Raw genomic sequence first — 12278 nt, 5'->3', positions numbered from 1 at the left:
AGGGATAGTTTTATGGCATTTTTATTTATAATTTTTTTTTTTACTAGTAATGGCAGCAATCAGCGATTTTTATCGTGACTGCGACATTATGGCGGACACATCGGACAATTTTGACACATTTTTGGGACCATTGGCATTAATACAGCGATCAATGCTAAAAAATTACACTGATTACTGTAAGAATGTCACTGGCAGTGAAGGGGTTAACCACTAGGTGGCGCTGTAGGGGTTGTGTCCTAGTGAGTGTTTCTAACTGTGGGGGGGAGGGGCTATGTGTAACACTACACTGATTGCCGCTCCCGATCACAGGAAGCAGAGATCAGTGACAGTGTCACTAAGCAGAACGGGGAGATGCTTGTTTACAGTAGGAGTTCTTCAGGAGATATATTGTGATATTTTGGTCAACTATAAAAATAGAAAAATATATATAAACAATAAGAGTTAAATGTCTGCTTCTGAATTTACAGTCATAAGCTATATTGATTTAATCACAAGGAAAAAATATAATATAAATGGGAAATACAAATGAAAAAAAATGAAAAATTTATATATATTTCATACATCAAAAAAATATACAGCATATTATGTGTATCAGAATAATATTGTAACTTTCAAAGAAAAAAAAAAACACATCAACCACCGTGTCACAAATTACTTATCAGTCTTACCTGTAGAGAAAGATTTATTTAAGAAAAATATATAGATTTGTGCAATGGCAGATGTTTTGCTCTTCAATCCACACCTCACTGAAAAGGCATGCAGAGAGGGATAAAAATTCTAGAAGTAAATGAAATTCTCTGGAAAGGAGAAAAGTCAAATACAAGGGCATTAAAGTAGGTAATATCAGCTTCAATAGGGTTGGCTAGCAATGACATTATGTATGGGGGTGAAAAAACATCCAAAATGGAGATATAAAAGTGTACCTCTAATAGAATCAATTCATGGGTAGCGAGGGGTTACATCCAAAAGGATGGTAAAGAGCCAGATTGCTGTATATGCGAAAGGACGGTTCTTATACTGCAGCAGGATGGCAGTCAGGAAGTGGGCAGCATACAGGGCCGGAACGCCCACAGACAGCTGGTGGGTGAACTAGACCTGGAAATACGTCTGCAAACTACCACAAAGAACCTAAAGATATAAGCATAAAAAATGGACTAAGTTTTGAATCATATAAATAAAGATATAATGGGTCATTGCTGAAGAATGAGGAAGTAGCTAATAGACTTACTACTGATGGTCGAAATAGTTTATAGCAGCATTGCCGTAGGGAAAGTCCATCTGCCCAGCACATCAATAAGGGGAACGACAGAAGCTGGCAGGGAAAACCCCGCTTTTAAAGCCTCTCCAGCGTGACGGCGTCTGACTCATCGTCACGCTGCGGACCGACAATGACAACTGCGCATGCGCACGCATCCCGGCTTTTCCTGCGAACCACCTCTTAAAGGGCGACGTACAGGTACATTAATCTGCTTGTAGGTGCCCTTCTGCCACAGTATATCTGCGTGAGGCGGTCGGGAAGCGGTTAAACCGTTGTATTGGCCACCATGCTGTAGCTCAGTTTCAGGGTCTTGGAAATCTTCTTATAGCGTAGGCTTTCTTTTTTTCCGAGCCTCAGAGTTCTTTGCCATGAGGTGCCATTTTGAACTTCCAGTGACCAGTATGAGAGAGTGAGAGCAATAACACCACATTTAACACACCTGCTCCTCATTCACAGCTGAGACCTTGTAACACTAACGAGTCACATGACACCGGGGAGGGAAAATGGCTAATGGGGCCCAATTTGGACATTTTCACTTAGGGGTGTACTCACTTTTGTTGCCATGGTTTAGACATTAATGGCTGTGTGTTGAGTTATTTTGAGGGGACAGCAAATTAACACTGTTATACAAGCTGTACACTCACTAAATTACATTGTAGCAAAGTGTAATTTCTTCAGTGTTGTCACATGAAAAGATATAATAAAATATTTACAAAAATCTGAGGGGTGTACTCACTTTTGTGAGATACTGTATATATTTATTGAGTACAATACACAGAGAGGCATTTACTAAGACTGGAGCAGCTGGGCATGGCAACGGATCAGCTTCTAGCTTTCATCTTTAACCACTTCAATACCGGGCACTTTCATCTCCTTCCTGCCCAGGCAAATTTGCAGCTTTACAGAAAAAAGTACTAGACAGCGTTTGCTAGCAAGAACAATGTGAAACAATAATATTAATCTACAAAACTTTTTTTTTTTTATATTAACAACATATGTGCTCAGTCCAAATTTAAAAGAAAATAGTGCAACTCCTTGACAGGATCCAAACAATAATAACAGTCCAGTGAAGAAAATGCTTCTATCTTCACACCAAGATCACCTTTTTACTGATATTTCAATATGTGCCCATATAGAACAATCCACACTCACCAGAATGCAATGACCTCCTTGTTGTACAACTAGAAAAGTCAGCCTAATTGGTGGGGCGTGACCGGATGTTGAGGTGAGAGGCTGCAGCAGCCTGGACCTCACACCTGCTCCCACGCTGGATATCCTGTAATCCGGTGTGTTGGGGGGGGGGAAACGCTGAGCGGTGGATAGCCCTGTGAGGGATAATAGCAAACACCCAGGATAGAGCTGCGGGGGCATACGAGTATCTCAGCGGGGAAGGTGCTTGAACACACCGGGCATGTCCCCCGCCATGACAATGAAGAGAGAAGCAGAGGAGGCGGCCACGCAGGACGGCGCCGGTTCACAATCGCAGCACGTGCTTAAGGAAAAGGCAGCAAAGCTGGAGCGGTTTGCCCATAGACCGGGTCAGACACCCACGAAGGGTGGACAGGCTGGGGGGGGTACAGCAATCTCATTCCCAGACTTGCCCCTCTGTGGGAAGGAAGAACCAGGGCCAAGCAGCAGCACAGGAGGAGAGTGAACTTGCAGCGGTCAAAGCGACAGAGGGAGAGACACTGGTTTCAGTCCCAGGAGCCAGAGCCCTAGCAGAGGGAGAGCCATCCCTGAAAGATATCCTCCAAGCAATCAATTGTAAGTCCTCACTATGTGAAATGTCTGACCAACTTAACTGTATAAAAGAAAATGTATCATTTTTAAGGCATGATGTACAAGAGGTATGCAAGCAGACAACCACTTTAGAGGGGAGACTTGGCTCGGTAGAAGATGACTTAAACTTGTTGAAACAAAAGATAAAATCAATAAGGGAACAACTGAGTATGTGTGTATATATATATATATATATATATATATATATATATATAAATAAAATGGATGACATGGAAAATAGATTGCGTAGAAGAATCTATGGGTTGTGGGTCTCCCTGAGCGAAGTGAATGCATTAATCCAACAGAATACATGGAGGACTGGTTTAAATGGATCTTTGGCAAAGACTCTTTGTCAAAAATTTTTTTGCAATTCAGCGGGCACACAGAGTTCCATTTAGAGCACCACCACCAGGAGGTCAGTCGAGGCCCTTTCTCATTAAACTCCTATAATATAAAGGGCAAAGTTGCCATACTTCAAAAAGCAAGAGAAATTAAAATTATATTGTCTAATGGAGCTAGGATTATCATATACCCAGATTTTTCCCTGGAGCTACAGAAACATTAAAAATTAAAAAAATAAAATAAAATAAAAATTAATTATGCGACGCTGTCCCCGGCAAGATTGTAGATAACAATCTCACCAGCAGAAGTGACAATGTGGTTGGATACAAACGAGGGGATACTACGGGGGGGGGGGGAAGAAGCATAACTATGTAAGAACTATATAGAACTATGTAACTGAAGAAAACATTTTTCCTGAGTTTTTTTTTTTTCTTTTTTTTCCCTTCTTCCCCCTTTTTTTGGGGTCTCTTTTTGTAAATTTTACTTTTTGGATAAATACACGAGTGATAGAGTGATTATGGGGGGGGGGTTGTAAAGGGTTAGGGGGAACAACAAGAGTGTACTTTCTTCAGATAAAGGGGATTTTGTGTTTGTGGATAATTAACTTTTTTTAGCACTTGGTTTTCGCTCCTATTTTTGGGGAGCATTACACAATAGAAATGGATCACAAAGGAATTTGTACATTTCACCTTGGCTAGAGGGTACGGTCATTTTAGAAGCACTCGGTGTAGGCCCAAAGAAGGGCAGGGGGAGGAAGAGGGGGAATAGATGTTGGGGGGGGGTGTTTGGGGAGTGAATGATTGGGAGTATAAAGGAGAGGGTAGAAGGAGGAGGGATAGTGGTGGGATTATTTGGAAGAGGAAAGAGAGAGAGGAAAATGACAGCTACCAAAATGAGAGGAGAGAAAAGTTCATGAGGCAATCCAGAAGGCTAAAAGGTATGCTCTTGGAATGTCCGGGGGATGAGGGATCCATCTAAAAGACTAGCATTTTTTTCTATGGCTGACACAAGTAAGGTTAAAATACTCTGCTTGCAGGAGACACACCTTGAAAAAGATACAATTTGCACTTACAGGTCCAATACCACTCTGTTCACACCTCCTATTCAAGGGGGTGAGTATCTTGGTAGAATCAGGGGTGGTATTCTCCTGTAGGCAGAGCAAGATAGACGAATATGGATCTGTTTTTCTTTTTTGCTCGGTGGAGAACCAGGTGTGTGTGCTGGCCAATGTTTATATCCCCCCGCCATTTGGTGTAGAGATCCTGAATAAACTAATGAAGTTTATTGTGGACAAACCAAATGTACCCGTTATAGTGACGGGGGATTTTAATATGACAATGGATAGGATATTGGACAGGTTCCCAGCTGGGGCTCCACTGGGTATTATACCCAGTAGCCTGCTCCTCCAATTTTGCGAGGAAACAGGGCTGGTGGATATTTGGAGGAAGTGGAATCCAGAGGTACAACAATACTCTTGTTTCTCTAAGACACACTCCACATTATCCAGAATTAATCTTGTGTTATGCAATGAAGAGGCTCTGCATATGATAGAGGAGGCAAATTACAACCCGAGAGGCCTTTTGGACCATTCACCCGTGTTTTTTTTCAGTAAAAATTGGGAGTAGCCACAGAGGGAGTGACTGGAAAATAAACCCCTTCTGTCTGGAATTAATGGAGGATCCAGAAATAATATTAACCGACTTAAGAGAATTTATAGAGGTAAACGCGGAGTCAGCCCTACTGGGAGTGATCTGGGACACCTTAAAGTCATTCCTTTGGGGAGTACGGATACAGCAAATTTCAAATATTAAGAAACGAACAAGGGAAAAAAAGATCGCCGCTGGGGAGAGAGTGAGAGTAGCAGAAGCATGGTATGTGGAGGATCCGACGCCCGATAGATATAGGGACTGGTCAGAGGAACGGGAAGAATACAAGAAATTGGTCTTGACGAAAGCAGAAAATGAGAGGTTATTTAAAAAACAATGCTTCTTCGGGGGAGGGAGAACGAGTGGGACATATGTTGGCCCTAATAGTCAAGGCAAATGCATCCTCTTCTGTCATACCTGTTATTTCGGTGGAGGGGGATAGAATCTCTAGGTACGTCCCAGAAATAGCGAATACATTCAAAAATGATTATGAAGAACTGTATAATACATCACAGTTAAATGTAGAGGGTGAGATGTGGGACTTTTTTTTTTCTAGAAGGCCGAGGATCCCGTCACTCTCAAAAGAGAGGGACTGGAGGCCCCAATAACACTGCAAGAATTACAAAATGCAACAGCAACTATGGCAAACCAGAAAGCCCCAGGACCAGATGGTTTGCCAATAGAAGCGTACAAGCATTATGGAAGCATATTGCTTCCAAAACTATTGGAAGTACTTAACTGGGCAGCCGGGGAGGGTAAATTACCCCCATCTTTGACAGAAGCAACAATTATTGTATTGCCAAAGGAGGGGAAAAATCAGCTTGAAGTATAAGGGTATACTTAAACCTCCAGTTACCGATGGAAAATGAGGGGACAAGGGCCTTCTTGTCCCTTGACGTGATTAAGGCTTTTGATAGCCTTGAATGGCACTATCTCTGGCGGATATTAGCGGAGTTCCAATTCAGCCCCAATTTTATTAGATGGATTAGAACATTATATGAGGCACTTAGGGCTAAAGTGAGAATAAATGGAGTGTTCTGAGTGGTTCCAGTTGGTGAGGGGGACGAGGCAGGGGTGTCCATTATCGCCCCTGCTCTTCACCCTTGCAATGGAGCCACTGGCTATTGCTTTAAGATCTTCCCCGGAGGTACAGGGATTTAGGAGGGCAATAGTAGAAGAGAAGGTTGCGTTATACATGGACAATGTGTTACTGTTTCTGGGAGATACGCAGGCCTCTCTGGGGAGCAGCAATGAACATGGTCAGAGACTTTGGACAATTCTCCGGGCTAGCAATTAGCTGGGAAAAATCTGTACTCTTGACAATAGATCCTCTGAGAGCCTTTACCGCAACAGATATCTCAAATAAGGGTAGTAAACCAAATGAAGTATCTGGGAATTTACATTACAAGAGATCCAAGACAGTATATAGCTAGTAAATATAGTCCCACTCATGACCAAATGAAAACAGAAATGTCGGGCTTGGAGCCGGCTTCCCCTCTTGGTGGCTGGACACTGTAATTTAATTAAAATGGTTTGGATGCCACAGATTTTTTATCTGTTGCATAATTTCCCAGTTTGGGTTCCAAAGCATTGGTTTAATAAAATTGATAGTATTTTAGGGAGCTGTTCTGTGTAACGAGCCCCTTGCTCGCTCGGTTCCACTCTCCCGACACTCCTCTGCAGCTATTGAATCAGATTGCAAATCGCAACGTCTGATGGTTCGGTCATCCAATGCTCCGGGATTAGAACTTCAGCTATGTGCCTTTCTAGTCCAGTTGTGATAGCTCAGAACAAACACCAGGCAGGCTGTATGCAAGTTCAAACAGGAATATCCTTTATTGCAAAACACAGGCTTTTATACACTCAAAGTGGAGGTGCAGACCTCCTGCTCATATTACTCTAACAATACAGCTAACCTAATTAACATGAGCTAATTAACTAATCCCTTTAGACAGCCTAGATGACTCCTTCCGTAGATGTCCTCTCCTTGCTGGTAGATAGACAAATATCCCAATGGCTCGGATGGCAAGGAAAATTAAAAAAAGAAGAAGGATCCTCTCAGTGTGGAAACCGCTAATTTATTAGATAAAATCGCTTACATAAAAAAAAGCTTATGCTAAAAAACAAACATACAGGCAATGTGTGTCTGACCTATTGGGAAGCCGCCAGATACTGTGCGTGCGTTCCACCTAGACCGTAAATGACACATCGGGAGTTCCACTTGACGCATTTCATCATCACGTGATGTCCTAAGAAGACTAAATTGTTGTAGTCTATCACTGTGGATGCACAAGAGTACAGCAATTTGGAAGTAGTAATAATTGTGAGCTTAGTAAAACTTCACACATTATGCATTCAATGAATACTATATATTATGTACACCTACTCATTACTAAGTAGGACCCATTTTGTCACAAGAAGAGCATGAGATCCTTCCTCACTGCATATGTTAAAAAAGGTGTAGGCATTGATCCTTTGCTATTTCAGTCCATGCTAACTTTATAGCTTCAGGTGGCTACTGTATATTTTTTGATTGAATATTGCAGCAAACCTCCTATTCCACCCTATCCAACAGGATTCATACCGTGTACATCAAATTATGACCCTACTGTCTGCATATGTCATCAAATATTGATATACATCAGACCATGCAATGTTTCTCTAACCTTTTGCTTTGCAGTTTTGGCGACACAATGCCCAGTGTTGTCCAATTTTATATATTTTTTTTTTAAGCTAACAAGAGTGGAGTCATGCATGGTGTTTTACTTTAACAGTTGATGCTGTTGTCCTTTCGTAAATGCCCTTCTGCACAGCACAGTCGTAAAATGTGTTTTGGATTTCTAGACTTCTTATTTTATTTCTTCCCAAATCCCAAGAGGTGAGCAGTTTTCGAAACTGTGAAACTTATGTCTCAACTCATCACATCTTGCTTATGTTTTTCAATCAATATTTCAACCCCTTGACCAAGTATGCTTTATGTATTAAATTGTAACTGCAGTTCACTTTAACCATTTTGCATTACCAAGCAGGTGTACCTGATATAATGATGCATGCATGCAGTGGACACTAAGTATCAAAAAGTTTGCATTGTGTGGTTATGGACACCAAGGCATGTACAGTACACAAGTGCATAAAAATAATCATGTGTACTCCATCTTCCATGTTTGCATAAGCCCCATATTTTGTTGCTATAGCTTTGCCTTGTGTCACAAAACTCTACTTTGTATATCTTGGAATTGAACTGGCAAATATTCCAACAACCTATAGGCTTAGTCAAACTAAATAAGATGGGAGTTTGCAAAGTGTAGAGCTGTGCATCTGAACAATGACAGGAAGTTGGTAAACTACTTTTTGAGATACTTGAATTAAATGCCATTCCACCATAACCACTTAACGATCACGCCATAGCCGAATGACAGCTACAGCGCGGCTAGATAAATCTGGGAGGGCGTACAGTGACATCCTCCCAGAATCGGGCGCGCACATGGGAGTATCCGCGACCGCCTGGTCCTCACGAATCACGATAAATGCCCGCTGACAGCGGCCGTTTACAACGTGATTGCTCCGTCAAATGACAGATCGATCACTTGTAAACAAACCGGCATCCTGTCCACTTCTTCTCTCCCCTCTCTGTACCGATCGGTATAGTGTGAGCGGAGAGGGGAGAGATTGGGTGCAGCAGCGCTGCGTGCTGGATCTGTAGTGCCCACAGCGCTGCTCTGTGACAATTCCAGCCTCATCCATCATCCATCCATGCTCAGCAATACTCATCCATCCATACATCCTCATCCATACTCAGCAATGCTCATCCATCCCATCCACCCCCAGGCATTCTCAGCCGTCCCAGCCATACTCAGCTACGGCTCATCTATCCCCATTCATGCTCATCCATGCCACTACAGTGCCTCACAAAAGTGTCATGTGTAGTCAAATTATAATTGAAATTTATGCCCCTAGAACACCTGACAGTGCTCCCTGCATGTGGGCCTCTCTATGTGGCCAGGCTGTGGAAAAGTCTCACACATGTGATATCGTTATACTCGGGAGGAGTAGGAGAATCTATTTTGGGGTGTAATTTTTGGTATGTACATGCTATGTGTTAGAAATATTGTATACATGGACAACATTGTGTAAAAAAAAAAAAAAAAAAAAAAAAAAAAAAAAAAAATGCGTTTTCATTTTCTTTCCACATTTTCCAAAAACTTGTAGAAAAAAAAAATTACATGTTCAAAAGACTCATTATGCCTCAGATTATATGTTGGGGTGTTTTCTTTCCAAAATAGGGTCATTTTTTGGGTGTTTCCATTGTCCTGGTGCTCCAAGGCCTTTAAAAGTGCAAGAGGTAGTCAAGAAATTATATGTGTAATTTATGCTCCTAGAACACCTAATGGTGCTCCCTGCATGTTGGGCCTCTGTATGTGGCCACACTGTGTAAAAGTCTCACACATGTGGTATCGCCATACTCAGGAGTAGTAGTAGAATGTGTTTTGGGGTATAATTTGTGCTATGCATATGCTGTGTGAGAGAAATAACCTGCTAATTACAATTTTGAGAAAAAAATAAATAAATCTTGATTTTCAAAAGAATTGTGGGAAAAAAAATTACAACTTCAAAAACTCACCATGTCTCTTACTAAATACCTTGGAATGTCTACTTTGCAAAAAGGGGTAATTTGGGGGGTATTTGTACTTTCCTGCCATTACAGGGTCTCAAGAAATGAATGGCCGTCAGTACATCAGGTGTGATTAATTTTCAGAGATTGGTATCATAGCTTGTGGAGTCTATAACTTTCACAAAGACCAAATAATATACACCAATTTTAGTTTTTTTTTTTACCAAAGATATATAGCAGTATAAATTTCGGCCAAAATTTATGAAGAAAAATTGCTAATTTGCAAAATTTTATAACAGAAACAAAGAAAAATGCATTTTTTTTTTTTTATTTATTTATTTTTTTACACAATTTTCGGTCTTTTTTCTTTTACAGCGCAGAAAATAAAAAAACCCAGCGGTGATTAAATACCACCAAAAAAAAAGCTCTATTTATGTGAAAAGAAGGATAAAAATGTCATATGAGTACAGTGTTGCATGATTGAGTAATTGTCATTCAAAATGTGAGAGCACAGAAAGCTGAAAATTAGTCTGGTTAGGGAGGGGGTTTAAGTGCCCAGTGAGGAAGTGGTTAAACTAATGATTGCATTTGCCTTTGTAATGAGCAAGGCCCTTGACATACTTTAAATACTAGTTATGCAACATTTTCCTCACTACATTTTCTTTACAGATACATCATGGAAACCATCAGAACAAGGCAGAGATACAGAACCATATCAACGGTAGAAGTATGGCATGCTTACAAGCACAGACAACAGCTTTTCATGAGCAAAACAAACATTTCTTGCGTGTCAAAATGTTGCAACCCTTAGCTAAATCTTCTGTCATTTAAAGCCTAAATATAGCACCCAATACAGTGCAATAAACATCACATGTAGACACTGGTTGGCTTTTTCAGTTCAGGGTCCGTGGCTGTGGTGCTGGGGCAGAACTAGAGGGAAACATGCCTGTGGAATAAATGAAATGGAATCCAAAGGGCTGCACACTTGAAAACTGCATCCACTTTATTGATAATCATTAAAGTGGTTGTAAACCCACTTTTTGGACTTCTACCTATAGGTAAGCCTAGAATAAGGCTTATCTATAGGTAGTGGAAATATCTCCTAAACGTGCGCCGTTTAGGAGATATTTCACTTGAAGTCCGCCGAAAGTTCCAACGGCGCATGCGTGGGGAAGAAACAAAACTAAGTGCCGTTTCTTCCCTAGCCTGTGCCGTTAATCGCGGCTCCCGTGCGCATCACAGAGCCGGAGTCCGCGGCCTGGAAGGAAGAGGGGCCAGAAGATGGACGTTGCCTACACAGGGGATATCACTGGATTCTTTTGCAGGTAAGTGGCACATAGTATGCGATGCATACTAGCCCATTATGCTTTTCATTTGCAGGCTTTGCAGCAAGCAAAAGAGGAAGTAAAACCCATCAGGGTTTACTTCCTCTTTAAAACACCATATATAGCAACAGCAGACACCGTGGGAGCAAGCAAACACAGTCAACGTGTGTCACACTACTAATGCTTATTCGTGTATTTGGGTGCTGTACCTAGCTTTTAGTGGCAGCGGGTTGTATGAAGGGCAAATTTACCTAAAATCAGTTTCTGTTTTTAAGTCAATGTTTAATAAAATCTTACACGTTTCATTGGTTTTTCTTTGTACTGTAAACACAAAAAAGCAGATTTTGCTTATAAAGTGAAAGATATTCCTGCACTACCCAGTTGGAAAAAGAAAAGAGGAATAGGTAAAAAAGATGAGAGCTGTGGAAGATCTATGCAACTGGACAACTGCACACACCATAAAAGGGCCAAGCATGAACCCAAAAAAGCAAAGTAGAAGAGGGAGGGGTGCTGCGCTAACCAGAAAAGAGTGCTATAGATCTCTGTATGTGGTCATTTCCTATGTGCTAATACCCAACAGCACATAGAATCGCATAAATAAATAAAAATAACAAGGTCGCAGAAAAAAAAAAAATCGCATAGGTTGGTGTTGGTTGCTAAAAACCTTGTGAAGTGTAAAAATGCTAAAATGTATTAATAATCCAGGGAAGTGATGTAAATTAACTGGTTGTGAACAGTACAACGTAAATATATCTACACATAGAATCGCATAAATAAATAAAAATAACAAAGTCGCAGAGGAAAATCGCATAGGTTGGTGTTGGTTGCTAAAAACCTTGTGAAGTGTAAAAATGCTAAAATGTAATAATCCAGGGAAGTGATATAAATAAACTGGTTGTGAACAGTACAAATCATACAATGCACATATATATATATATATATATATATATATATATATATATATATATATATATATATATATATATATATATATAATCAATAGTGCAAAAAACCATATAATAAAGTGCTAGTGCTCAGGTGACCTGAGTGTAATTATTCAGACAAATTCGAACAAAGCATAAAGTGAATAAATAAATATTATAAATCAATATTGCAGTGAATAGTGGCCAAAATTGGTATTAAAATGCCTCAATACAGTGATTAAGAGTGCTAGATGTCCAAAGGTAATAAATGACATGCCAGTAATCCAGCAAAAAAATGTGCAAAAAAAAAAAAAAGTCTTATAGAAGTGCACAGACAACAGTGCTCAAAAAAAATAGCAGTGAGGTGTTTTGGGATGCAATACACTCTGTGTC

The 12278-nt window shown here is 40.5% G+C and overlaps 1 protein-coding gene across 2 annotated transcripts in view; it reads left to right on the top strand.

Annotated features, from left to right (window-relative positions):
• MFSD4A (major facilitator superfamily domain containing 4A) overlaps nt 1-11265 on the top strand; it is a 217474-nt gene extending 206209 nt beyond the window's left edge. For both annotated transcript variants that reach the window (XM_073615798.1, XM_073615799.1), the window contains exon 10: nt 10307-11265. In XM_073615798.1, the coding sequence (XP_073471899.1) occupies nt 10307-10362 (56 nt within the window). In that variant the 3' untranslated portion in view covers nt 10363-11265. The remainder of the gene's footprint in view (nt 1-10306) is intronic.
• The last annotated feature ends 1013 nt before the right edge of the window (nt 11266-12278 follow it).

Source organism: Aquarana catesbeiana, linkage group LG02, assembly GCF_042186555.1.
Source record: "Aquarana catesbeiana isolate 2022-GZ linkage group LG02, ASM4218655v1, whole genome shotgun sequence".
Classification (NCBI taxonomy): Eukaryota; Metazoa; Chordata; class Amphibia; order Anura; family Ranidae; genus Aquarana; species Aquarana catesbeiana.
Note: the sequence above shows the minus strand (reverse complement) of the source record. Positions and strands in the feature narration are given on the sequence as shown.